This window comes from Pseudorca crassidens, chromosome 2, assembly GCF_039906515.1.
Source record: "Pseudorca crassidens isolate mPseCra1 chromosome 2, mPseCra1.hap1, whole genome shotgun sequence".
Lineage (NCBI taxonomy): Eukaryota > Metazoa > Chordata > Mammalia > Artiodactyla > Delphinidae > Pseudorca > Pseudorca crassidens.
In genome coordinates, this window is record NC_090297.1 from 20539394 (window position 1) to 20563110 (window position 23717).

The following is a 23717-nucleotide window of genomic DNA, read 5'->3' on the forward strand; positions in this document are numbered from 1 at the left end:
GGTGGGGCTCCCCTAATTCTTGCCCCGTAACCTAGCCCGCCTGTCTACAGACTTCTCGGCTGTCCCAGGTGGTCTGAACCCCGCCTTCCCCAGCCGGGTCCCTCGCACGTGGCCCGGAGCCGGGCAGCCCGCGCGGTTATCCCCTTCACCCCAACGTGCCCCGCCCCTGGAGTGCGCACAGCCGAGAACTCTAGCTTAGCTCATCTCCGCTCCTCCTCCGAGCGCGCAGGCGCCGGCCAGGGCCCCGCCCATTCGGTGACGGCAGAAGCGTGTCCCAGCGCCCAACGATGACGTGTTCTTCCAGCGCCACGTCGTGAGGAAGTGTCGGTCCCCTCGAGCTGTTGAAAGGTGCCGGCGGAGCCTGTCAAGGTGCTGGATTCAGGGGGTGAATTAGAGGAGAAGAGGAGAGAGATGACTGAGCGGGAGGCAGCTGTGGGAGAGACAAAGGGGGCAGTGGAAGATACAAGTGAAGGAGTAAATAATTGGGAAATCTCTGGGGTAGGAGGTAACGGGTGCAGCAACTGAAGGGGTTAGTGACCCGGAGCCCCGAGAGTGGGAAACACAGCCTGGTGGAAGATGGAGAAGGAAGAAGGGGGAAGGATCAGGATGTAGGCACTACGATGTGACAGGAAGCAGACTTACATGTTCAGAAAAAGGCAGTGCAGACTCTGAGAAAAAAGGGGTTGGGAGCAAGGTCCACCAAGCCCATAGAACCAAGGAAAGGCCTCTGCGCCCAAAGGTCCTATTGGCTTATAAATTCTGGGTAGTGAAAGACTAGAGGCTTAGGACAGTGTCTTTTTTTTTTTTTTTTTGGCTCTGCCGGGTCTTAGTTGTGGCACACGGGATCTTAAGTTGCAGCATGCGAACTCTTAGTTGTGGCCTGTGGGATCTAGTTCCCTAACCAGAGATCAAACCCGGGCCCCATGGATTGGGAGCGCAGAGTCTTAGCCACTGGACCACCAGGGAAGTCCAGGGCCAGTGTTTTTGGATTCTAATGCTGGCTGATCTCTACCGTTTTGGTGAATCCCTGCAAGTCAGCCATAGTTGTTTGCAGGTGTGGTGACTTCTAATTCTCTGTCTTGTTTATACAAGGTTACCTGGTTGGTGACTAATTGTTCTGTGCTGCTTCTGCTGAGGCAAGAACTATGTCATGGATCAAGGAAGGAGAGCTGTCGTTTTGGGAGCGGTTCTGTGCCAACATCATAAAGGTGAGCAGTGGCCCAATGCACCAGTTGGCCTTTTGGTTCGTTGGGTAATCTTATATTAAAACCTGTTATAAAAACTGGGTAACCCATGATATTTATGGATTTGTAGTAGAATTTAGCAATGGTATCAAAGAGCCTTAGAATTGCAGGTAACTTCCAGGTCTACATTTCTGGCAGATTATTGTCCTAACTCTCACATTTTCAGGAAGCCTGAGACCTCCCAATATCATTGGGCAGCATAGACTGTTAGATCTTCCTGAAATTTGTTTCCCTAGAACTTTGATGTATTATTCCTAGTATTGTCCTCTGGGCTTTGTTTTGTTTTTTTAATTTATTTTTGGCTGCATTGGGTCTTCATTGTTGTGTGCGGGCTTTCTCTAGTTGCGGTGAGCGGGGGCTACTCTTTGTTGCAGTGCATGGGCTTCTCACTGTGCTGGCTTCTCTTTGTTGTGGAACACAGGCTCTAGGTGTGCTGGCTTCAGAAGCTATGGCATGCGGGCTCAGTAGTTGTGGCTTGCGGGCTCTAGAGCTCAGGCTCAGTAGTTGTGGCCCACGGGCTTAGTCGCTCCGCGGCATGTGGGATCTTCCCAGACCAGGGATCGAACCCTGTCCCTTGCATTGGCAGGCAGATTCTTAACCACTGCGCCACCAGGGAAGTCCCTGACCTCTGGGTTTAGATAAAATAACGAATCTTTCTTTGATGTGACAGTAGAGCATAATGGTTAAGAGGGTTCTGGAGGCAAACATGAATGAAAGTTCTATTCTGTCGTTTATTAACCGTGTGACTTTATATGGTGATTTTGAGGATTAAATGAAACTACATAGAAAACACTCAGCACTGTGTCTAGCAGTTTTTAATTACTATTATTGGGGCTGTCTTTCAATCATTTCAAGACTACAATCACTCTGTTTCCTACACTCCACTCCCTAGATCTTCCCTCAGCTTTTTCTCTAGGAATCACAGCAATGTTATATCCTCCTCACATGAAAGATTTGATATTGGAGCCAGTCAGCTTGGTTTTATTTTTCAGCCACAGGCTGTCAAGCAGCAAGTAGCAGTGTATTTATGAGTAAGTAAGCCTTGTACCCACACATACACTCACACACAAATGCCAGGTGATCTCAGGCAGTCCAGGAAATAGAAAAGCATCTCCTCAAGGAAACACTGCGGTCACATGTTGGGAAGAACAAGCTGCATGACTTTACTGGAATTTTTTTTTTTTATGGCTATATATGGGGGACAAAAGTAGAAAATGTTGGGAGATGCAGGGGAAGTGGTCTATGAAGAGCCCCTCCAGTGAGGGAAAATAGCCCAAGGAGTGAATTTTTGCTATGATAGACAACAAAGTCTGCTCTAGGCCAGGTAAGAAGTTTTGTTTGCCCCCAAAATGTCTTTTTTGTTTGTTTTCAAATGGCTCCTGACATTTAAATTTTTATAAAAATCTTGATTAGCTTCTCTTGTAAAATAAGAAGATCCAACAATATGAGGCCCCCATTCCTGTGTGACAGGACTCGGATACAACTGAGAAGTGTATGCCTCTTTTATGTGGAGGATGCCCTTTACATTTGGCCATACCCATCAATATCCTTCCTGTGCCTTCCAGTTGAAGGCTAACGAAACCAAGGTGGTGGTTAAAGGCATATGGTTAGGAGATGAACTCTGAAAGCACATAGACCTAAATTTGAATCCCCACTTTGTCTCTTCTTGGCTGTGTGACTTATGCAAGTCACTTGACCTCTCTGAGCCTCAGTTGTTTCACCTATAAAATGAAGATAACACTATTTACTTCATATGTTTGTATGATAAAAAATTAAGATGAAATGTGAAAAGCTCAGCATAGTACTTGGCATGTAGTAAGGGCTCAATAAACATATAAATAAAAATGAATAAAAGTGCTTAATGCTTATGTATTGAGCTAAAAGTACAGAATACCCAGTTCCCTTCCTCAGGGCTTTTATCATATAGCTCAAGCCTGTCAGCTTGGAATATTGTCTCCCTTTATCTCTGAGGAGTATGTGATGTGTTCATTTGTCTTCTTACTTCACAGGCAGGCCCAATGCCCAAACACATTGCGTTTATAATGGATGGGAACCGTCGCTATGCCAAGAAGTGCCAAGTGGAGAGGCAAGAGGGTCACTCACAGGGCTTCAACAAACTGGCTGAGGTGGGTGCACGTTGCAGAACCCAAGGTGAATGGTCTGTGGAGAATTGGATTATAGCTAGAAAACCAGACCCTGAGTTTGCTGTGGTTTGAGAGTGCTTTTTTATAGCTGTTTGTCTGTTTTATTGCTTGCTTGCTAGCCATAGATCTCATATCAACATTAACAGAAAATGAAGTCATCCAGTGAATCATCGCAAAATATTAGAAATAAGAACAAAATTGTCTCCTCTTACCACTTTAATCAACAATTTATGTTTTTCTGTGCCTCATCCCAATCCTTGTAATATGTTCAACATGACTTAACATTTATAAAATTACATCTATAGCTTTGATAACCTTATTTTTTTCTTGACATTTTGGCAAGTATTTTTCTAGGTTGATCTATGGCTTTCTACCTATATGTTTTAATGGCTGTGGAACATTTTTCCTGAGGATCTGACATAGTTTGTTTAGCTGCTCCACTATTATTGGACATTATAAATGGTACTAGTTTAGAATAAATTCTTAGAAGTGACATTTCCAGAGCAAAGGTAGAGGGTGACTACCCATCCTGAGGTTGAGGTGTTTCTCAGGACACAGGCCTTTAAGTGCTTAAACTAGGAAGAGTGCCAGACAAACCAGGACATCACTCCAACCAAACGTCATCAACGTTTTATGGTTTTAATGCCCACTGCAAATTGGGAAACAGTAAATTTATCAATAAGAATGGAATATGTCGATCTTTGTGAAACTCTGTAGCCCACGGATCCCAGCTTCTTGGCACAAGAACACGTCCTGAAGCCAGGGCAGTGATATTTTTTGCCTTGAATGAGTGGTTGTGGAGTTCTCTCCAACACTGAGGTCTTCAGGTTTGTTGATCTCAGTTTCTCTTTTGTGACTAAGAGGCAGGTTTTGCCTAGTGCTTAGGAGCTTAAGCTCTGTAGTCACTCAGAACTCATTGGCACCCCTACTCTGCCACTTCCTGGCTCTGTGACCTGCTACAAGTTACGTAGCTTCCCTTTGCCTCAGTTCCTTCATCTGTAAAATGGGGAGATTACATGAGGATTAAACAAGATGGCACAATGAAAAGCATGTGGCACAAGACCTGGCATAAAGGATGTGCTCAAAAAATTGAAGCTGTTGTTATTAGCCTATATTAACTGAGGTCAGTGGTGGGCTCCGACCCAGGTGTACCCACCAAGTTTGCTGCCTGGTAAGATCTTCAGGTCCCAAGCCTATTCAAGTGTCAGGTTTGCACTGGTAATTTTCCTGAGGTGGCAGTGAATGGGTTTGTATGTCTGATAAGGGATTAGAAAGGTAGCTCTTCAGCTTTATTTCTTCAGTTCTGTTTGAATGTCTTCTGTCCCTTACCTTTAACCTCCAGGCTCCCCATCTCAACACTGTTATTCTCATCTTCAGTTTGTTCTCCACCTTTAGTGGCACTGGGTTAGAGCAGTACCGTACCAAAGGACTGAGTTTAAATTTGAGTTTCACTTCTTTTTTTGTTGAGGTATAATTTCATACAGGGAAATGCACAGATTTGGGGTTTTGACAGTTGCATTCATCTGTCTAATCCACAGCCCTGTCAAGATATAGAACATTTCCATCTCTCTAGCAAGTTCCTTTGTGCCCCTTCCCAGTCAAACCCTGTCCTCCCTCCTCTTCTCCTCCCCTTCCCCCTCACCTTCTGATTTCCATCACTCTAGATGAGTTTTTGCTGTTCTAGAACCTCATATAATGGATTCATATGGTAGAGCTGTGGACTTTTGACTCGTCTTCAACTTTCTGAGCCTCAATTTTATCATCTCTAAAGTAGGCATGAAAACAATAATTCCTTTCTCAAGGGGTAGCTTGAAGAATCAGATGAAATAATGTATGTGAAAACCCTTTGCAGACTTAAATGATACACAGCTGTGCGATTGTTGCTTTTATTCTTATAACTCATCAGCCTCTCAGTCTATTGGAATAATGATGTTATGCTGTGAGTAGTAATACCTTGTGTGTTTATGTATCTTTAGCCACCTTGTGAGGGATGGATTGTGATCCTATTTTACAGATAAGGAGACTTAGGCCCTGAGAGGTTAAATGATATGCCTGCAGTCACATAGCAAGTGCTTGATGGAGTGAGAGACTGGAACCTAGATATGTATTCTCTCAGTGAAGAGCTCTTTCCAGTAAACCACAATAGCATCAGCATAATAGTACTCATTAAGTTCACATTTTTCAGTCTCTCAGGTGGTAGCTTTCTGCTTATTTGGTTCATTATTCTGAGAGAGGCATTGGTATTATCCTAGCTTTACCCAGTTTGGGGAGGAGAAAAGTCTGTCTCTCACTGAGTCGGGGCTGAGGCATCTCCTGTTTCCCTTCCTGCTCTTTCCTTGTACCCTAGCTCCTTGCCTTCTCCCCTCTCAGACTCTGCGTTGGTGTTTGAACCTGGGCGTCCTAGAGGTGACGGTCTACGCATTCAGCATTGAGAACTTCAAACGCTCCAAGAGTGAGGTAGATGGGCTAATGGATCTGGCCCGGCAGAAGTTCAGCCGCTTGATGGAAGAAAAGTAAGATGCTGTCAGAGGGGGAGCCTGTGTTCTTATACCACCTCCAGCCTTACCTAACCCTCAACTGTCTTTTCTGAGGCTAGTTAAGGAACTCTAAACCCTTCTACTGTTAGTTAGGCCTCTAACTGTTAGTTATGGCAAGCTAGTTTTCCTTCCTTCCTTCCTTCCTTCCTTCCTCCCTCCCTTCCTCCCTTCCCTTTCCTTCCCTTCCCTTCCCTTCCCTTTCCTTCCTTCCTTCCTTCCTTCCTTATTTATTTATTTGAGGATATAGAGGTATTTCACAGAATTCAAGGATACAGATAGCCAACCTCAGGCAAAACCGAAGCCAGGAATTGAAATCGATTAGGTAGAGCCTCCTCAGACATTTATTTCCTTTGCTCCACAGGCTAACTTTGTCTTCTTCAAGAGAGCTGCTCAGAATGAATTAAAACCCTTAATTGGTCCACCTTAGTTCAAATTTCTACCCCAGGACCAGTGAACTGTGACCAGGGAAGTAGAGTGAGAGAGACTTTGAAAAAGCCATTTTCTGCTATGCAGTCATCCCTAAAAAGTTACTGTACTTCCCTGCATATACCCTTGGACGGGACAGGATGATGCATAAAAGCCCTTTATGGGGATGAGTCAGTACTGTTCTTGCTATCACTAAGTTTACACTTAACTTAGGGAGCAAAGCCAGAATGGGGCAAAGTGGAAGTTTGGTGGAGATTATTTGTTTCACAGCGTGGAACCCTCTTCAGCCAGGACTGCCCCAAAGTGTTCATTACAACCATTCTCTGCCCAGCTCCTCCCCACACCAGGACCAGGAAGATGAGAGAACAGAGAGCTTAGAGCTCTAGTGGAGCTGGGCCTGGGACAGGTCTGTCATTTCCATCCCTGTGTGGGTCAGGGTGCGGGGAGCATAGCCAAGCTTCTCTCTATCCATATTAGTCTCTGGGCCACAGACATTACTCCTTCCCTTGTGGCTCAGAATTCACACCCAAGGGGCTGGGGACAGAGGTAATGGGGCCACATTCCAGGTGTTCAAATTCTTCAAATTCTTCTGTACTTCACACTAATCTTACCTTTTTTAAGTGCTTATACTATGTGTCAGACCCTGAGCCTAACATGTACTCTCATTTAAAATTCACATTATCCTGTGAGAAAGATATTATTATCCCATTTGTAGAGAGGAAGAAAGTAAAAACCAGAGAAGTTTAGGGGTGTATCCTGGGTCACACAGCTATCAGGCAGAGCCAAAACACACAGGGTCTTTCTGACTCTAGAGCTGAGCTGTTGTCTGCTGTAGAGACAAGAAGCAGTCTTAACACTTCTTGAAAGATCAAAATCCATGGCAGTAGAGGTGCTCCTGAGATTGTTCTAATCAGTCACGAGTAGAGAAGATGGTCTTAGGTTATTAAGTCCTAGGCAGAGCAAGAAGAAACCTTAGTGGTGGTTTTCCAGCAATGTGCCACAGAACCCCGTAGTTGTGAGGAGTGGGCATGCAAGGACCCAGAGGGAACGGGGTATACAGTGCTTGTTTGCATTTATCTATTTTATATGTTGGGCTTCTGTTTAAGATTTGATTTGAAGAAAGACTTGTTTGGCTAAAAGAAGTTTGGAAAACCACTGGCCTAGTTCAGTTTCATCAGTTGGGAAACTAATCCTGTTTCCCAACTGTGAAGAGAAGAGAAAGGTTTGCCCATGGTCACGCAGCTAGCTAGTGGCAGAGCCAGGCTGGGAGCCCAGATCTCCTGGCTCCTTGCCAGGGCTTTTACACCTCCTTACTCAGGTCATGTGCCTGATGTCTGAGAATAAGCACTTTCACAGTATGACAGGGGTGGTTATGCAAGGTCAGATAGTAATCGGTGGCACTAGGCACTAGGGCTTGAATCTAGGTATTCTTTTTTTTTTTTGGCTACACCACACAGCATGCAAGGTCTTAGTTCCCCGACCAGGGATGAAACCCGTGTCCCCTGCAGTAGAACCATGGAGGAACCGTGGAATTCCTGAATCTAGGTATTCTTATTCAGAGCAACATTTGAACAAAGTAAATTGTTCAAGATCAGACAGCTGGTGAGTAGAAAGCCAGAAATCGAACTTAGGGAGTTTGGTTCCAGAGCCTGTCTTTTTAATCACAACATTACACTGCCTCCATATATATATGTCTGATCTTGAACAAATTACTTAACCTCCCTGTGCCTCAGTTTCTTCGTCTGTAAAAGGGGAATGATAATGGTGTCTGCCTCAAAGGTTGATGTAAGGATGGAATGCATGTAAAACACTTAGACCAATGTCTGGCACTTAGTAAACATATAATTAATGTTAGATGTTACAAAAGTAACCAATAATACAACTCCTGCTGTTGAGGAGTTTATTCACCCATCAAAATGGGACAAACAGCACAGAACACGTGAAATGCAACTTGTTGACAAGGACACACAAGGCGGTGTAATGTGTGGTAAAGAGGTTTGGGTTCTCAAATCAGGCAAACCTGGGATTCTGTCCCGACACAGCACTTGATGGCTGTATGACCTTGGGCAATCCCTATCTAACTGTTCTATCTGAGCCTCAGTTTCCCGCTGTAGAACAGGGAGTGTAGTAAACTCCCTTCAGAGTTGTTGAGGGCATTCAGTGAAATAACACTTGTAGATCAGTGCCTGACACACAGGAAGGCACTCAAAAACTGGTAATTGAGTACCAGCTAAGCACTTTGCTTTCTCCAGCTCAGCAGGCGCTCTGTCCCACCTCCCAAACCTGCCTCCTTTCCCCCCGATCAGGGAGAAACTGCAGAAGCATGGGGTATGTATCCGGGTCCTGGGTGATCTGCATTTGTTGCCCTTGGATCTCCAGGAGCTGATTGCACAGGCTGTGCAGGCCACCAAGAACTACAACAAGTAAGTTTTCAGATTTCCCCTTAGGGACCTGTATTAATCTATGACTCCCTGCTAACTTTAGGGAGACGTCCTGGCCCTTCCTTGGTCTGCATTTGGTACAAGAGGTAATGAGGAGTTGGTTTTGGATGCTTGAGACTTCTTCCTCCATCTGCAGGGCAGACCAGAGGTGGTTCTGCAGCACCTTGTTTTATGTGTGTATACTCACACATACAGTTTCTTATCTTCCTCCTTCATGTGCCTTGCCCCCCATGTACATATGTATTTTTATATATATGTGTGTGTGTGTGTTTAATTGACAGGGAATGGGGTGGGAATGTAGCAGGCCTTATCCCTGTCTCTGAAGACAGATCCTTCAAGAAATTCTCTTTCTGTCCCACTGCTTTAACCAATAGAGGGGATGACCTTGGAAGGGCATGCAGATGCAGAGGAGAACAGTTTAATAATCCAGACTTCATTATGTGTGGCTTTGGGATATAATGCATATTTGGCAGTGGATTTGTTTCACATCAGACTTCCTTCCTATTCTTTGCTTGTTCTAATATCACAGTGAATTCACATCCTCTGAAAGCTGGGGGTTAGCAGAAGGGAAGAAGATTAGGAGAATAATAAGGGTCAGTTAGTATTTTTCTTACTACAAAACTAATATGTTTTTTTCCCAAGAAAACTTGGAAAACTCAAAAAATTAATAATCTCGCTTTTCAGAGGTATCCATGGTTAACATTTGGTGTGTGTTTGTTCTACCACAGAAGGGGTGCTCTGTAATAAGTGACTCCACTCCTTAGTCCTTGTCCCCCTTTGGTAAATTATTCTGTTCTTCCCTTCTCAGGTGTTTCCTGAACGTCTGTTTTGCTTACACATCCCGTCATGAGATCAGCAATGCTGTGAGAGAGATGGCCTGGGGAGTGGAGCAAGGCCTGCTGGATCCCAGGTATCGCAGTTATTGAGCATGATAGGGAAAACAGGCATACACCGAACCATAAAATCCCTCCTAAGTCATGTACTTGAGCCAGAAGTCAAATCGGGAATGTATGTGGAAAGATTTGAGAGGGGTGGTCCCCTGCACTTAGAGCTTTGGAATGACTTATTGTAGCCTGCTTCAGAATTTCTGTGTTCACCACAAACCAAGGAGCTCCAGAAAAAATGGCATGGCTTGTAGCAACACTGTGGCATTCAATAAAACATGATGCCCTGCTGGCCCTTTGGCAGAGTTTTTCTAAGAATGATTTTTCAGGAATGCAGCTTGTTGGGGGTATTGGCCTTTAGGCCTTTCATGTTACAGTTTCATGCAAGATCCAGGTATTTTTCAAAAAGAAAGTTGTTCATCGTTAGCAACACGGTAGAATTACTAGAGCTGGGAGAGACTTGAGAAGCCATCTGTCTGCTCAGTCCCTCTCCTGTTATTATTAGTGTAACCTTTGGTAATAATATTAGTAAACTAACAACAGCAGTAGTAAAATAATAGTAGCAAAAAACAAGCCAGGCAATGTGTTATGCTGTGTTTATTTGATTAAGTTAATATTCTCATGTTTAAGAGATTTGAGTCTTTTCCCCATTTTATAGATGAGAAAACTGAGCTCACATTGAAATGACTGTCCCAAGGTCATTCAGCTAGTAAGTGCCAGAGCTGGGACTTCTAACAAAAACTGTCTGATTCCAGAGCTTTTGTCCTTACCTTTATTATATATGGGATTGTGGGACCCAGGAGGTTTTCTGACTCCCTTCTTGGGTATAATTCGATTTTCCTGGGAAACTAAATTAAAAATGAAGAAGTTTCTCAGTGAGAATGAAATTAACATTATCAACATTATACAAATTAGCATAAATTTATAATGATGCTAAGCATGATAAAGGCATTGATGCATGGTTCAACAAGAATTTATAATAAGAGGAATGGACCTGGTAGGGAAGGCTCCCCAAAGGAAATGATAAATGACATAAGAAGGGGGTGAGAGGATAAGCAGTAACTGGGGAAAGAGGCAGTATTATGAGGAGCTTGTTGGTTGCACAAATACTGTTGGAATAATTCAAGTAGAGAGTACTTGGAAGGGAGCTTGGATTATGGTGGTGATGGTGGAATAGAGCAAACAGACTGCATTAAGAGCTATGAAGCAGATCAAATAGAGAGGACTTGCGCGGTGGTTGTGGGATGAATTGGGAGATTGGGATTGATGTATATACACTAATATGTATAAAATAGATAACTAAGAAGAACCTGCTGTATTAAAAAAATAAAATTCAAAAAAAAAAAATATTAGTGAGAGAGAAAAAAAATCGAGAGGACTTGATGGATTGATTCTGGGACAAGGATGTGTTATGGTGACTCCAGGGTTTTTGACTTATAAAACAGTGGACAGTGGTGCCCTTCGCTGTGCTGAGAACCCTGAGAGGCTGCAGTTTGAGGAAGAAAGTCAGGAGTTTGGTTTGGGATATATTATAGATGTTGAACACAGATATCAGGTTGACAGTAGAGAGAAGTGGGGACTGGAGATAGCAGTCTGGTAACTGAAGCAAAGAGAGAGCATGAGGAATCTAAGGGAGAGTCTAGAGTGAGAAGAGAGGGCCTAGGATGGAGTTTTGAGAAACTCGTAAGTTTTACTGGCTGGGTAGAGGAAAATGAGCCTTAAGGAAAAAAGAGAATCAACAACCAGAAAGGTAGAAACAAAAGGGCTGCCAGTATTACAGAAGCCAAGAAAAGAGGGTGTTTGTTAGCGCAGGTGGTGTGGCGGGTGTGCATTGGTGGGAGCAACAGTGTCAAATGCTGTAGAGAGGTCAATTAATATGTGGATCGAAAATTAGCCATTGGGGGAGAAACATTAAGATACTGGTTAAGTTGGCGGTATGGGGGCTGGGCAGGAAGATGAGATATAAGTAGATGAGGGATATATAAGTAGATGAAAGTTCTTGATAATTTTCTGATTCTTGGCTTGGGGAATGATTTCATAGTTCATTTTATTCTTAGTGCTTTACGATTAATCTTTTATATAATTTTTTGTATAAATTAAATAATATATTTAAAAAAATAAGGGACAAATGTTTATGCTAAAAAGAAAAAAAGCTATTTAGCAAGCAGATTTAATATGCATTCATGCCTGGAACTAGAACTCTGATCTTGCCTCTTAGTGCAGTGTGATTTATACTGATACCACATTGCAGTAGCCACTGACCCCCTGCTTCTTGCCCAGCTAGATTTCTCATATCCGTTTTCTCTGCCCTGCATGGTTTAGTAACTTGCCTGTGTGGGTTAGTCATGCAGACATGGTGTGGACTGGGCGGGTTGCTAGGGTAAGGAGGCTGATGTCTCAACCCATTAGCTCAGGAAGCTTGGTGTTCAACTCAGACTGGGCTGATCAGGGCCTGAGGCAGTGCTTTTTACATTATTCAGCTTTAGACAAATCCATATTTATAACAGAGAGTCAATGAGTTAATTACAGTCAGGCTCTACCCTTCCCATAACTGGAATTTTTCTATTCTCATCACCACCATCCAACTCCTCATTTTCCTTTCTTCCAGGGTAATATATTTTTTTCTACCAGTCATTTTAACAGATTGTTTTTTGAATCTCAAATTATAAAAGAAGGAATTAGATTTAGCATAAATGATAGTTAATAAACTCTCTTGAGCAGGTCTTGACCATCTGTAGGCCTCTGTCTTCCTCTTAAAACAATAGTGTTAATAATAATTGCCGGGCTTCCCTGGTGGTGCAGTGGTTGAGAGTCTGCCTGCTGATGCAGGAGACGCGGGTTCGTGCCCCGGTCCGGGAGGATCCACATGCCGCGGAGCGGCTGGGCCCGTGAGCCATGGCCGCTGAGCCTGCGCATCCGGAGCCTGTGCTCCGCAACGGGAGAGGCCACAGCAGTGAGAGGCCCGAGTACCGCAAAAAAATAAAATAAAATAAAATAAAAAATAAATAAATAATAATAATTGCTAATGTTTACTAAGCATTTACTCTGTGCCCAGCACTTGCTAAGTATTCCATGTACATTATTTCATTTAATCCTTAGGCCCTTTGAAGTAGATACTGTTTTTATAAATTGAACCTTGCTGTGAGGTTAAATAACTTGTCCAAGTTCACACAGTTGACCAGGATTTCCAACCTGGCTCCAGAGCCTGTGTTCTCTTTCACTATGGCATACTGACTGCCTTATAGGAGGGTTGAAATGAACAAAAACACAGTATAAAAATAAAAATTAATAACTAATAGTTATCAGGGACTTCCGTGACTGTCCAGTGGGTAAGATTTCGCCTTCCAATGCACAGGATGTGGGTTTGATCCCTAGTCACGAGCTAAGATCCCACATGCCCCATGGCCAAAAAAACAAAACATAAAACAGAAGCAATATTATAACAAATTCAATAAAGACTTTAAAAAAAAAAATGGTCCACATCAAAAAAATATACTAAAGGGGCTTCCCTGGTGGCGCAGTGGTTGAGAGTCTGCCTGCTGATGCAGGGGACACGGGTTCGTGCCCCAGTCCGGGAAGATCCCACATGCCGTGCAGCGGCTAGGCCCATGAGCCATGGCTGCTGAGCCTGCACGTCCAGAGCCTGTGCTCCGCAACGGGAGAGGCCACAACAGTGAGAGGCCCGCGTACCGCAAAAAAAAAAAAAAAATATATATATATATGTGTGTGTGTGTGTGTGTGTGTGTATATATATATATATATGTACTAAAAATAAATAAACAGTAGTCATCAGATCTTATTATGAGGCAGGCATGAGACTAGTAGGAGTTTATCATGCATATTCTCATCTAATTTTCATATAAGGTAGTGACTATTATTTGTCTTATTTTATAAGACCAGTTAACGAAGGTTTAAAAAGTTTCATTGACGGGCTTCCCTGGTGCTGCAGTGGTTAAGACTCCGCACTTCCACTGCAGGGCTGCGGGTTCGATCTCTGGTTGGGGAATTGAAATCTGCATGTCATTCCGATGCTGTGCGGCGCGGCCAAAAAAAAAAATGCAGACACATTTGAAATTCAGAGGGGTTATGTGGGGATCCAAAGTCCCACAGCAAGGTAGTGGGTCTGGAAATAACCTTTATTCCTCTTATTTATGTAGTGCTTTATAGTTCCCAAGGTACACTCAAATCTGTTATTTCATTTGATTTGACTCTCACAATAACCTATAAGTAGATAGGACAAATGTGCCATTTCAAAAATAAGAGAGCTGAGAAATTGTTGATTGCACAGGGTTTCACTTTTTTTTTGGGGGGGGGGGGCTGCTCCATGTGGCCTATAGGATCTCAATTCCCCGACCAGGGATTGAACCCAGGCCATGGCAGTGAAAGTGCCAAATCCTAACCACTAGACCACCAGGGAACTCCCAGGTTTCACATTCTTAATTAAAGAATTAAGATCATGCTATCAAGACAAGACTCAGGGAAATTATCAGGGAAATCTGAACCAGAGCCCTTCCTATTGCCCAGTCATAAGTGAATATTATTTACCATATGACGGTACAGAAAATAAAGCTCCCTCTGTGGTTTGCAAAAAGATGACTGAGAGATGGAGTAACTTACCCAAAGGCACACAGCTAGTAAGTGTAGATCCTTGTTCTGAACACTCAGCCCAGATCTCTGCTTTTTTTTGACTATGCTCCCAGGAAAATGTTCCCACACAGAAATTTTGTCTTCTAGACCCTTCCTAAGATGCAGCTGTTACCACCTGGAGATTCTGAATCCTGCCTCTGGATACTTGGCAGGATAGATAAACAGTATTCTTGGAACCACCACACACCAGTCTTGCAAATACCCTCTTTCCATGGACTGGAGAGTTTAACTTAAGATGAGTGCTGCCAGTCCCCATTCTTCCTTCATTCCGTCTCCTTTCTGAGTATCTGTCTGCTTGGGAAAGTAGCTCTTATCAAACACAAGAGGGCTCATCATTTTGCTGTTTTTTCAAATCCTAAGTAAAGTGGATGTTTTGCAGTGTTTCACGGTCCATATGACTTAAATTTAAGTTTTTTTGTTTTTTTTGTTTGTTTGTTTTGCGATACGCGGGCCTCTCACTGCTGTGGCCTCTCCCGTTGCGGAGCACAGGCTCCAGACGCGCAGGCTCAGCGGCCATGGCCCACGGGCCCAGCCACTCCACGACATGTGGAATCTTCCTGGACCGGGGCACGAACCGGTGTCCCCTGCATCGGCAGGCAGACTCCCAACCACTGCACCACCAGGGAAGCCCAAATTTAAGGTTTTAAAAATGTTCTCTATCATAAATTCAAACAATAACAGAAGTATATAAAGTAAAAAGAGATAGTATTTCCTTCTTATCCAACCTTCCAGAGGTAATCACCATTAATAGAATGGTGTATGCCTTTCTAGATTTTGTTCTTTGTTTATATATACATGTATTCGCATGTGTGAGTAAGTGTGTGTGTGTATTTTCCACACTGTATTTTTTCTGAAATGTGCTTTCTTTCATTTAATATTACATCTTAGACATCTTTCCAAGTCCATGCATTTAGATTTACCTCTATTAAAAACAGTTGCATAGGGGGCTTCCCTGGTGGCGCAGTGGTTAGGAATCCGCCTGCCAACACAGGGGACACGGGTTCGAGCCCTGGGCCAGGAAGATCCCACATGCCGTGGAGCAGCTAAGCCCGTGTGCCACAACTACTGAGCCTGCACTCTAGAGACCGCGAGCCACAACTACTGAGCCCATGTGCCACAACTACTGAAGCCCGCGCGCCTACAGCCTGTGCTCTGCAACAAGAGAAGCCACCGCAATGAGAGGCCTGTGCAGCGCAACTAGAGAAAAGCCCATGCGCAGCAACGAAGACCCAATGCAGCCAAAAATAAATAAATTTATTTAAAAAAAAAACAGTTGCATAGTATTTCATCAAATTGCAGAGTCATAGGGTGTATCCATTTTAAAAACAAGTGTTTTAAGTGAAGGACAACACATATTCTGGTGGGTGCATCTGGTTTTAGGCTGCAACTAAATGGCTTTGGGCGAACATTTCATCTTCTCTGAGCCTCAAGTTTCCTTATCTATAAAGTGAGGACAGAAGTACCTAATGTAGTTGCGAGGATTGAAACCATTCATTAATTTATCAAGCATTTGCTGAGGGCCTTCTACATACCAGGTAGTATTGGCTAATGTAGTTGATGGTATTCTGTAAACTGGGAAGCTTTATGTAAGGAAGTTCACCATGAGAATAATCCAAAAAGAGATGTGGACTTATCTTTGTCTCTTCCCCACTCACCTTAGCGATGTCTCTGAGTCTCTGCTGGATAAGTGCCTTTATACCAACCACTCTCCTCATCCTGACATCTTGATACGGACTTCTGGGGAAGTGAGGCTCAGTGACTTCCTCCTCTGGCAGGTAGGTCGTTTCCAACCATTGTTCTGTTTGTGTCGAAACTGAAAACTGTGACTGCACCCACAAAACAGATTGGAGGGTCAGCTAAAATCCAGATAAATGTCTCCAGGCTGTGCCTGGTAACTTTTGCTATCCCTTCCTCATCTTTCCCTGGCTTTGTGAGCCTGTGTAGTTCTTGCTGTCTAAAGTGCCCAGGGGAAGAATCAAGGCTATCCAGCTGTGGTGAAAGCTTTACTTGTACCTCTCTTCAAGGAACTGGACTTCTGCCTTAGGTCCCTGAGCATAAGCTTCTGCCCTGGTAACCTGCCATGTCCCCCAGCACCTCTGGGCTAGAACCTCGCCTTGCATTTACTAATTTCTCGCCTTTAGAATAAAGGGCGGCATCTACACAAGCACAGGCCACAGGAGATATAAACTGTATGCAGACTCTTTCTTCAGGGCCTGCCATTGCCTATCAGCTCAGTTATCCCAGTGTAGGTAGTTCTCTAAAAGCCCATATCCAAATAAGTTTGTCTTTGCTTGAAAATCTCCATCATCTGTTAAGTTGGCCCCTGAGTAGCACTTGGCTGGGGGAAATCTTGTTCAAGGAGAGGCTGAAGGGAGAAACTCAGCTTGGAAGCAATTCACATGGTAAAGTTCTGGAAATTTTAATGGACCATAGTCTTAAGAGTGAACTAACAAGATTTAGCTACTGAAGATACTTTTAGTATTTGGCTATATTGAAAGCAGTATAATGTGCAGCTTGTGGTTTTATGGCCCATTCTGCTGGTCAGATTATGTCTAGAGAGTTTACTTCTGGGCACTGGGTTTTAAGAGATTGCACTGGTAAACTAGAGGACTTAGCAAAAGAGGCCAGCCTGGATGGCAAGGAGTCTGAAGCTCATGTCCTATAAGGCAGGGGTCCCCAAGCCCTGGGCTGCGGACCACTACCAGCCTGCGGCCTGTTAGGAACCGGGCGCACAGCAGGAGGTGAGCAGCGGGCAAGCAAGCGAAGCTTCATCTGCCACTCCCCATCGCTCGCATTCCTGCCTGAACCATCCATCAATCCCCCCACCCCACCCTGTCCGTGGAAAAATTGTCTTCCATGAAACCGGTCCCTGGCACCAGAAAGGTTGGGGACCGCTGCTATAAGGAATGAGTGAAGAATAATGGTCTGGGAAAGAGAAGAATGGTAATAGTTTATTCTCTTGGGAAAAAAATATTAAGTTCCTCCTTTGTGCTGGAAATATGGCAGTAACCAAGTTAGAAATAATCCCTATTATCATTTATTTATTTATTTATTTACTTACTTACTTATTTATGGCTGCGTTGGGTCTTCGTTGCTGTGCGTGGGCTTTCTCTAGTTGCCGTGAGCGGGGGATACTCTTTGTTGCAGTGCGTGGGCTTGTCATTGTGGTGGCTTCTCTTGTTGCGGAGCACGGGCTCTAGGTGCGTGGGCTTCAGTAGCTGTGGCTCGAAAACTCTAGAGCGCAGGCTCGGTAGTTGTGGCGCACGGGCTTAGTTGCTCCGAAGCATGTGGGATCTTCCCGGACCAGGGCCCGAACCCGTGTCTCCTGCATTGGCAGGTGGATTCTTAACCACTGTGCCACCAGGGAAGCCCAATCCCTACTATCTTAAAACTTACAGTTTGTTGGAAAAGACAAGTGAACAAGTCATTACAACCTTGGGAACAGATAACAGGCAGTTCTAAGCTAGCCTTCAAATATTTGAAAGACTGTCACTTTGAAGAAGAAATAAAGTTGTTCCAGAGAAACGACCTGAGACCTTGGTAGGTGACATTGGTTTAACTTAATGAGCTATCTGACAGCTAAAGTTATCCCCCTTGAGGCACTGAATTCCTCACCACTAAAGGTGTCAAGCAGTGGCTGTCAAGAATGTTCCAAAAGGGAGTCTTATATCAGTGATTATTGTTAAAAGTTCACCCAGCTCTTTGCTCTGCTTTATGTATGTTATCTTGTTAAATTTTCACAGTACCTTAAAAACTAGTTATTCTTATTACCCAGTTTTACAGTTGAGGACACTGAGGCCCAGAGAAGTTAAGTAACTTGCCTGAGGTCAAGTAGATGGTAAACGGTGGAGCCAGAATTCAAAGCCAGGCAGTCGGGCCCCAGAGCCCATGCTCTTAACCATTGTCCCATACTCTGCTACTTAAAAATAACAATGACAGCTACCATTTGTTCATTGCTAACTTTTATCAGACACTGTGTCTCCCAGATGACCTCTAAGGGCCAGGAGCCAGTAACATAATCTAGATGTTATTTCATAGTCCTAAAATTGGCTTAGAAAAATCCTGGTGGAAATGTTGATCTAGTCTCGCTTTGGTTCTGCCTTGCTACAGGCAGGTGATTTTACTGCCTCAGATGACCCGTCCCCCTATTAGTGAGTGAATCCGGGCTGGCAGCAGCAGCTGCAGCTCAGGATGCCTGTCCAACCTCATCTCTGGGTGTGATCAGCCTGCTCTTTCTTTGGAGCCTGACCAGGGATGTGTTCCAGTAACATGTTATTAAACCATACTCTCTTCCTTCCCCACCTTTCCCAGACCTCCCACTCCTGCTTGGTGTTCCAGCCTGTTCTGTGGCCAGAATACACGTTTTGGAACCTCTGTGAGGCCATCCTGCAGTTCCAGATGAACCATAGCATGCTTCAGGTAAGAGTTCAGGGCTGGCCTGACTGGATGGAATGGAAGAAAAGGTTAGCATTGATGACCACCCACGGCTATATATGTCAGGCACTTGCTAATAATCATGTTAATGATGAGTAGCTACCACTTACTGAGTATTTACTATGTGTCAGGCACTGTGAACAGTTTATATGCACTATCTCATTCAATGTTCCCAAGAACCCAATGAGCTAGGTATTATTAGCCCCATTTGTGCAAATGAGTAAATCAAAATTATTTAGCTAAGGACACATAACCAATAAAAGATGGAACTGGGATTCAAGTTATAAATCTTTAATCTCTTTACTATGGAAACCCAGGAAAGGCTTCTCAGAGAGATTGGCCATTATTCCCTGAAGGAATTGGCCTAATAAAAGATTGTAGAAGTGGAAGTATACAAAATCCAAGATGCTTCCAGAGGGATTAAAAATGAAATAGCACTGTCTTTTTATGAAACTGTGTTCTACCAAGACTTGAAGTTCTGCTTTCAGTTTTGATCACCAGATCTTGAAACAGGTTTCATTAGGAGGCAGAGTCACCTACGTCTGATTAGGACTCTTAATAATAATGGCAGTGTGTGTGGTGGTGGCAGCTAACGTATTGAGGGTCTATTAAGGCACTTTGGTGTTTTCATGTAAGTTTTCTTATTTAACCCTTCCAGCAATCCAGCAGGCTTGGCGTCCTTGTTTTTCAGATATGGCAACAGAGGGGCAGGGAAACTGTCCCAAGGTCACAGAATTTTAAACCCAAAGCTGGTGATGCTTCTTGAGTCTGGAGAGATAATGGCCAGGAGGAAATAATGATCTAAGTCAGGGCTTTTCGGTCCCCTTGGCATCGCAGACTCCTTGGAGAAGCTAACGAAAGCCGTAGACCATCTCCCTAGAAAAATTGCAAAGATCACTCTAACACATGGCATTTTGCATAGAATTACATTAATCCCTTTAACACATAAACTACTTCTGGGGGTTCACATAACTCCTGAAATCTTTCCATGAATCCCAAGTCCAGAACTCCTGGAATAAGTCAATCAAATCATGAAGGTTTGGTCATGTGCTTGATCACTTAGTCTCAGAATTTGAAAAAGGAAGTTAAGTTCAAGTAAAAGGAAAAACAGCAAAGTCTCAATTATCCACTGTCAAAGAGGAATGAATATCAGATTTTTCCACATGACCAAGTCTCCCGTTAAGAACTAAAACTTTTTTAAATCCTATTTTGATAGAAAACGTTCTGAAACAGGTCTTGTGCATAATTCATTAACACCTTCTGTATACCAGGCACTTGCTAATAATGATGATGATTAGAATAATCACATTCTAATGATGCTGATAACGATAATATTGTTAGTAACTGCCCTCTTGAAGTACTTCACTGTGCAGGATGGCCTTGAAGGGTGGGACTCTTTCTCTAAGCTAGATTGTCCCAAAATACTTGGCTTTGGGATTTCTTGTATATGGTCAATGGCTAATTTTGACAGCATCCCTTCTTCCCTTCTCTTCCTATTTCCAGTTTTAAATCAGCTACAGGCAAGGAAACCAGGCAACCAAGCTTGTTAGAGTTGTCTGTAAAGTGAGAGTAAACTGGCCTTGCATGAAGCCCAGAGGATCTTGGTGCACGAGCTTTTGTGTATGGATATTCTTGTCTCTGAGTTGGCTGCTGAGAAGTCTTTTAGTAATTTCAGGTTTCTCAGATACTTTCCCACATGGCTATTGGAGGAATTACCTCAAGTTTCACTCATTTCATAAATGTCTATTACTGAGTACCTGGTCTGAGTCAGGCACTATGTTAGTATTAGGCACAAGAGAGTCAAGCAGTTAGTTGGCCAGACAAGATCCCTACCTTCATGGAGCTTGTATTTTTACTTGAGGAGACAGATAATAAGTAAACAAGTTTATACAATAATTTCAGATTGTAATAAGGCAATGAAGAAAATAGGGTGATATGCTAGAAGGTAATGAAGAGAGCAGGAGGTGCTGAATAAAGCAGTCAAGGAAGGCCTCTCTAAGGAGGTCTTTTTTAAGCCATTATATTAGAGATGAGAGATAGCCAGATGGGTAAAAATCCAGGGGGAAAGAATTATTCTCTGCAGAGGGAGCAGCAAGGGCAAGGATACTAAAGTTATAAAGTTTAGGTCTTGGAAGAACAAAGAAAGAGGTCAGCACACATGAGGGAGAAGGATGTGGGATGAGGCTGGGTAGGAGTCAGGCCTCTGATCACTGAGGGCCTTGTAGGCCATGATGACACATCTGAAGACTTTTGATCAGGGGAGTGACAGGATCTGATTTATATTTTGTAAAAATCACGCAGGATTTTCAGAGGGCAGGAGTCAGAGACCAAACTCCTACAGTAGTCCAGGTGGGAGAATGTGCCTCAAGGTGGGGTTGCAGCTGTAGAGAAGGGGAGGGCTGAGTGGACTGAGATGGAGGAAAAACAAAAGTTAAAACAGGAACAAATGAAACTAAGTTGATAGTATAACCCCCAGTGAAAGGGATTAATTCCAGTTACCTGAACATAGTTCTCTGACTATATATTTTTGGTGGGATATATTCTAAGGATAATACAAACTGGAAAGCTAACTTAAACATTACTTAGGTTTATTAATGGTAATGTTGATGATGTAACTCTGAAACTCTTTTATTCATCTTGTAGGATAAAACAAATGAGTAAAATGTTAATGTTATTAGGAACCAAAACATTTAGGTTTTGGCCTGGGCAGCTGGGTAGATGGCTCTGCCGTTTCCTAGGATGGGGTGGAACGTGTTTGAGGACAGCCATTAAGAGTTTCATTTGGTACCTAAGAATCATAATTTCAAACATTTATTGAGTTCTTACGTATCAGGCATCCTTTTACTTATATTCTATGTAGTTCTGTAAGGTAGATACTATTATTAATTGCCCCCATTTTTAGAGTGAGGAAACCAAAGTAATAACAGAGATGCTGACTGCCCTGAACCTTTTTTCAGCAGACCTCATAGAGGTTTTGGCCAGATTTCCTCTACCCAGGAGCCCTCAAACTCTGTTTCTAGAAATCTTAGCACCTCAGCAGAAGCACTAAGCGTACAATCCAGACTGACAACATCCTGGCCAGTTTGGCCTCAGACCAGAGAGCTGATCTTTCTAATATCTCCCTTGTATGTATCCTGTATCATCACCAAACTGGACTCTTCACAGTTCCTTGTTCCCAAACCCTTTGGTATTCTGCCTCCACATCTGTGTTCTTGACCCATCTCCCAAATTCCCATTGTTAAATTCTGAGCTGCTCTGTCTCTAAGCCCAGCCCAGTATGTCCCCATTCCCTGCAGGAAGCCAGGGCAGGGAGTTGGGTTCTTGATCTATAGTAGCTCACTGGGATGAGGGCAGCTGATGGATGCTAATGGAAACAGGGACTCAGCTACAAATTGTTGGAGGCTAGACCTTGGTATCTGAAGGGACCATGGCAGTTTCCAGGTGGTCACCCATCAGTCTTAGAGAATGGGGGCTGGCAAATGGAAGAAATCTCGACTATGACACAGTAGGACAGATAGAAAATTAGGGCAAGGAAGGGGTGGGCAGCAGTACAGAGCCACTGATCCTCAGTTACAGGCTGCATGGATGGTAGGTCCATGGGGGGGATCTTTGACAGAGATGAGGAATAAGTGTTCGGTCCACTTAATCTGTAATGATATAGAGGGAGAATATACATATTCCCACTAAACTTCCTTTGATGCATTTGTCAGAGGTTAAACGCCAGGGTGGAACAATCAACCATTTTATTTCTAGTGCTCTTCAGGTAGTCACTATCTTCTTCTCAAGAGAAGTTAATAACTTCAGCTATTGTCTCAGACATTCCTGACTTTGAGTCATGGCACAGCCTTCTAGCTGTGTGACTGACTGGGCAATTACTTAACCCTTCAGAGAATCACTTTTCTCCTCTGTAAAATGAGGGGAGTAATGATAATAATAATACCTGCCTCACAGGTTTGTGATAAGTCTTCAGTAAGCTAATACACTAAAAGCGCTGGAACAGAGTTCATTTTCAGAGACTGGTGGCCAATATCGTTCACAATGTATGTCTCTGGGCTCTTCAGACTTCATCTGTCTCCAGAAAAACCACAGACACTTAGCATCCCGCTCATCCCATCGCCAGTACAGTTCCCTTAGCAGGGAGACTCTGGGTGCTCGTCAAAACATCATGTTTCCAGCAAGAGGTACTGTCTCTAACAACCCTCAGAAATGCACCCCCCCATGCCACTGACCTGGGCATATTGATTGTGGCAAATGGGGACTTTTGGGAAGACTTGTCATTAGCTAATGAATGTTTTGAAACCCAAGACCTGCATCCTCTCCATGCCCCAGTGAGGTCAGAGGACTTGAGGGTTTATATACTGGAGGGGCTATTACATCTTGTTCTCTAATTCTGCTGAGGAGAGAACAAGAGCAGAGAGGCTTAATGCCCAGGAGAGATTTATATTAATAGGTTCAGGCCCCATTTCTCAAAAGGAGCTCCTTGGAGCCCTGACACCAAGACCACATAAGGTCTGCATAAGAAGTGTCTAAGGTAATTATTAACGCCCTCTCCCCTGATAGGTCATTATACAGGGAAAGTAGACAGTATGGTCAGGGAGAGAGAAATTGACTATTAGGACTTCCATTAGCCTAGATTTTCAGAGGCTGAGTACCTGAGAAGAACTTACAACACCTTTGAGATAGGGAGGTAGATCTAGACCATGTGGAGGTTGCACAGAGGTGCCCAGATGCAGGCCACTGGTTCCCCACTCCACCCCTAGAAAGTACAGCTTATCCAGAGGCACGAAACACATTTCCCAAAGATCTTTCACGAAGTTATCTTAGGGCTTCCCTGGTGGCGCAGTGGTTGAGAGTCCTCCTGCCGATGCAGGGGACGCGGGTTCGTGCCCCGGTCTGGGAAGATCCCACATGCCGCGGAGTGGCTGGGTGCGTGAGCCATGGCCACTGAGCCTGTGTGTCC

The 23717-nt window shown here is 43.8% G+C and overlaps 1 protein-coding gene across 5 annotated transcripts in view; it reads left to right on the forward strand.

The window, feature by feature from the left end:
• Positions 1-234: 234 nt before the first annotated feature.
• DHDDS (dehydrodolichyl diphosphate synthase subunit) overlaps positions 235-23717 on the forward strand; it is a 28420-nt gene continuing 4937 nt past the window's right edge. For 3 of the 5 annotated variants that reach the window (XR_010940489.1, XM_067724944.1, XM_067724950.1), the window contains exons 1-8: positions 235-369; positions 1093-1208; positions 3254-3370; positions 5759-5901; positions 8658-8774; positions 9601-9702; positions 15984-16098; positions 18635-18742. Coding sequence is in view for 4 of the 5 variants with exons in the window: in XM_067724944.1 (XP_067581045.1) it covers positions 1146-1208; positions 3254-3370; positions 5759-5901; positions 8658-8774; positions 9601-9702; positions 15984-16098; positions 18635-18742 (765 nt within the window). In the remaining variant the exon portion in view is untranslated. The remainder of the gene's footprint in view (positions 370-1092; positions 1209-3253; positions 3371-5758; positions 5902-8657; positions 8775-9600; positions 9703-15983; positions 16099-18634; positions 18743-23717) is intronic. The other 2 variants (XM_067724948.1, XM_067724949.1) reach the window with 2 other exon arrangements.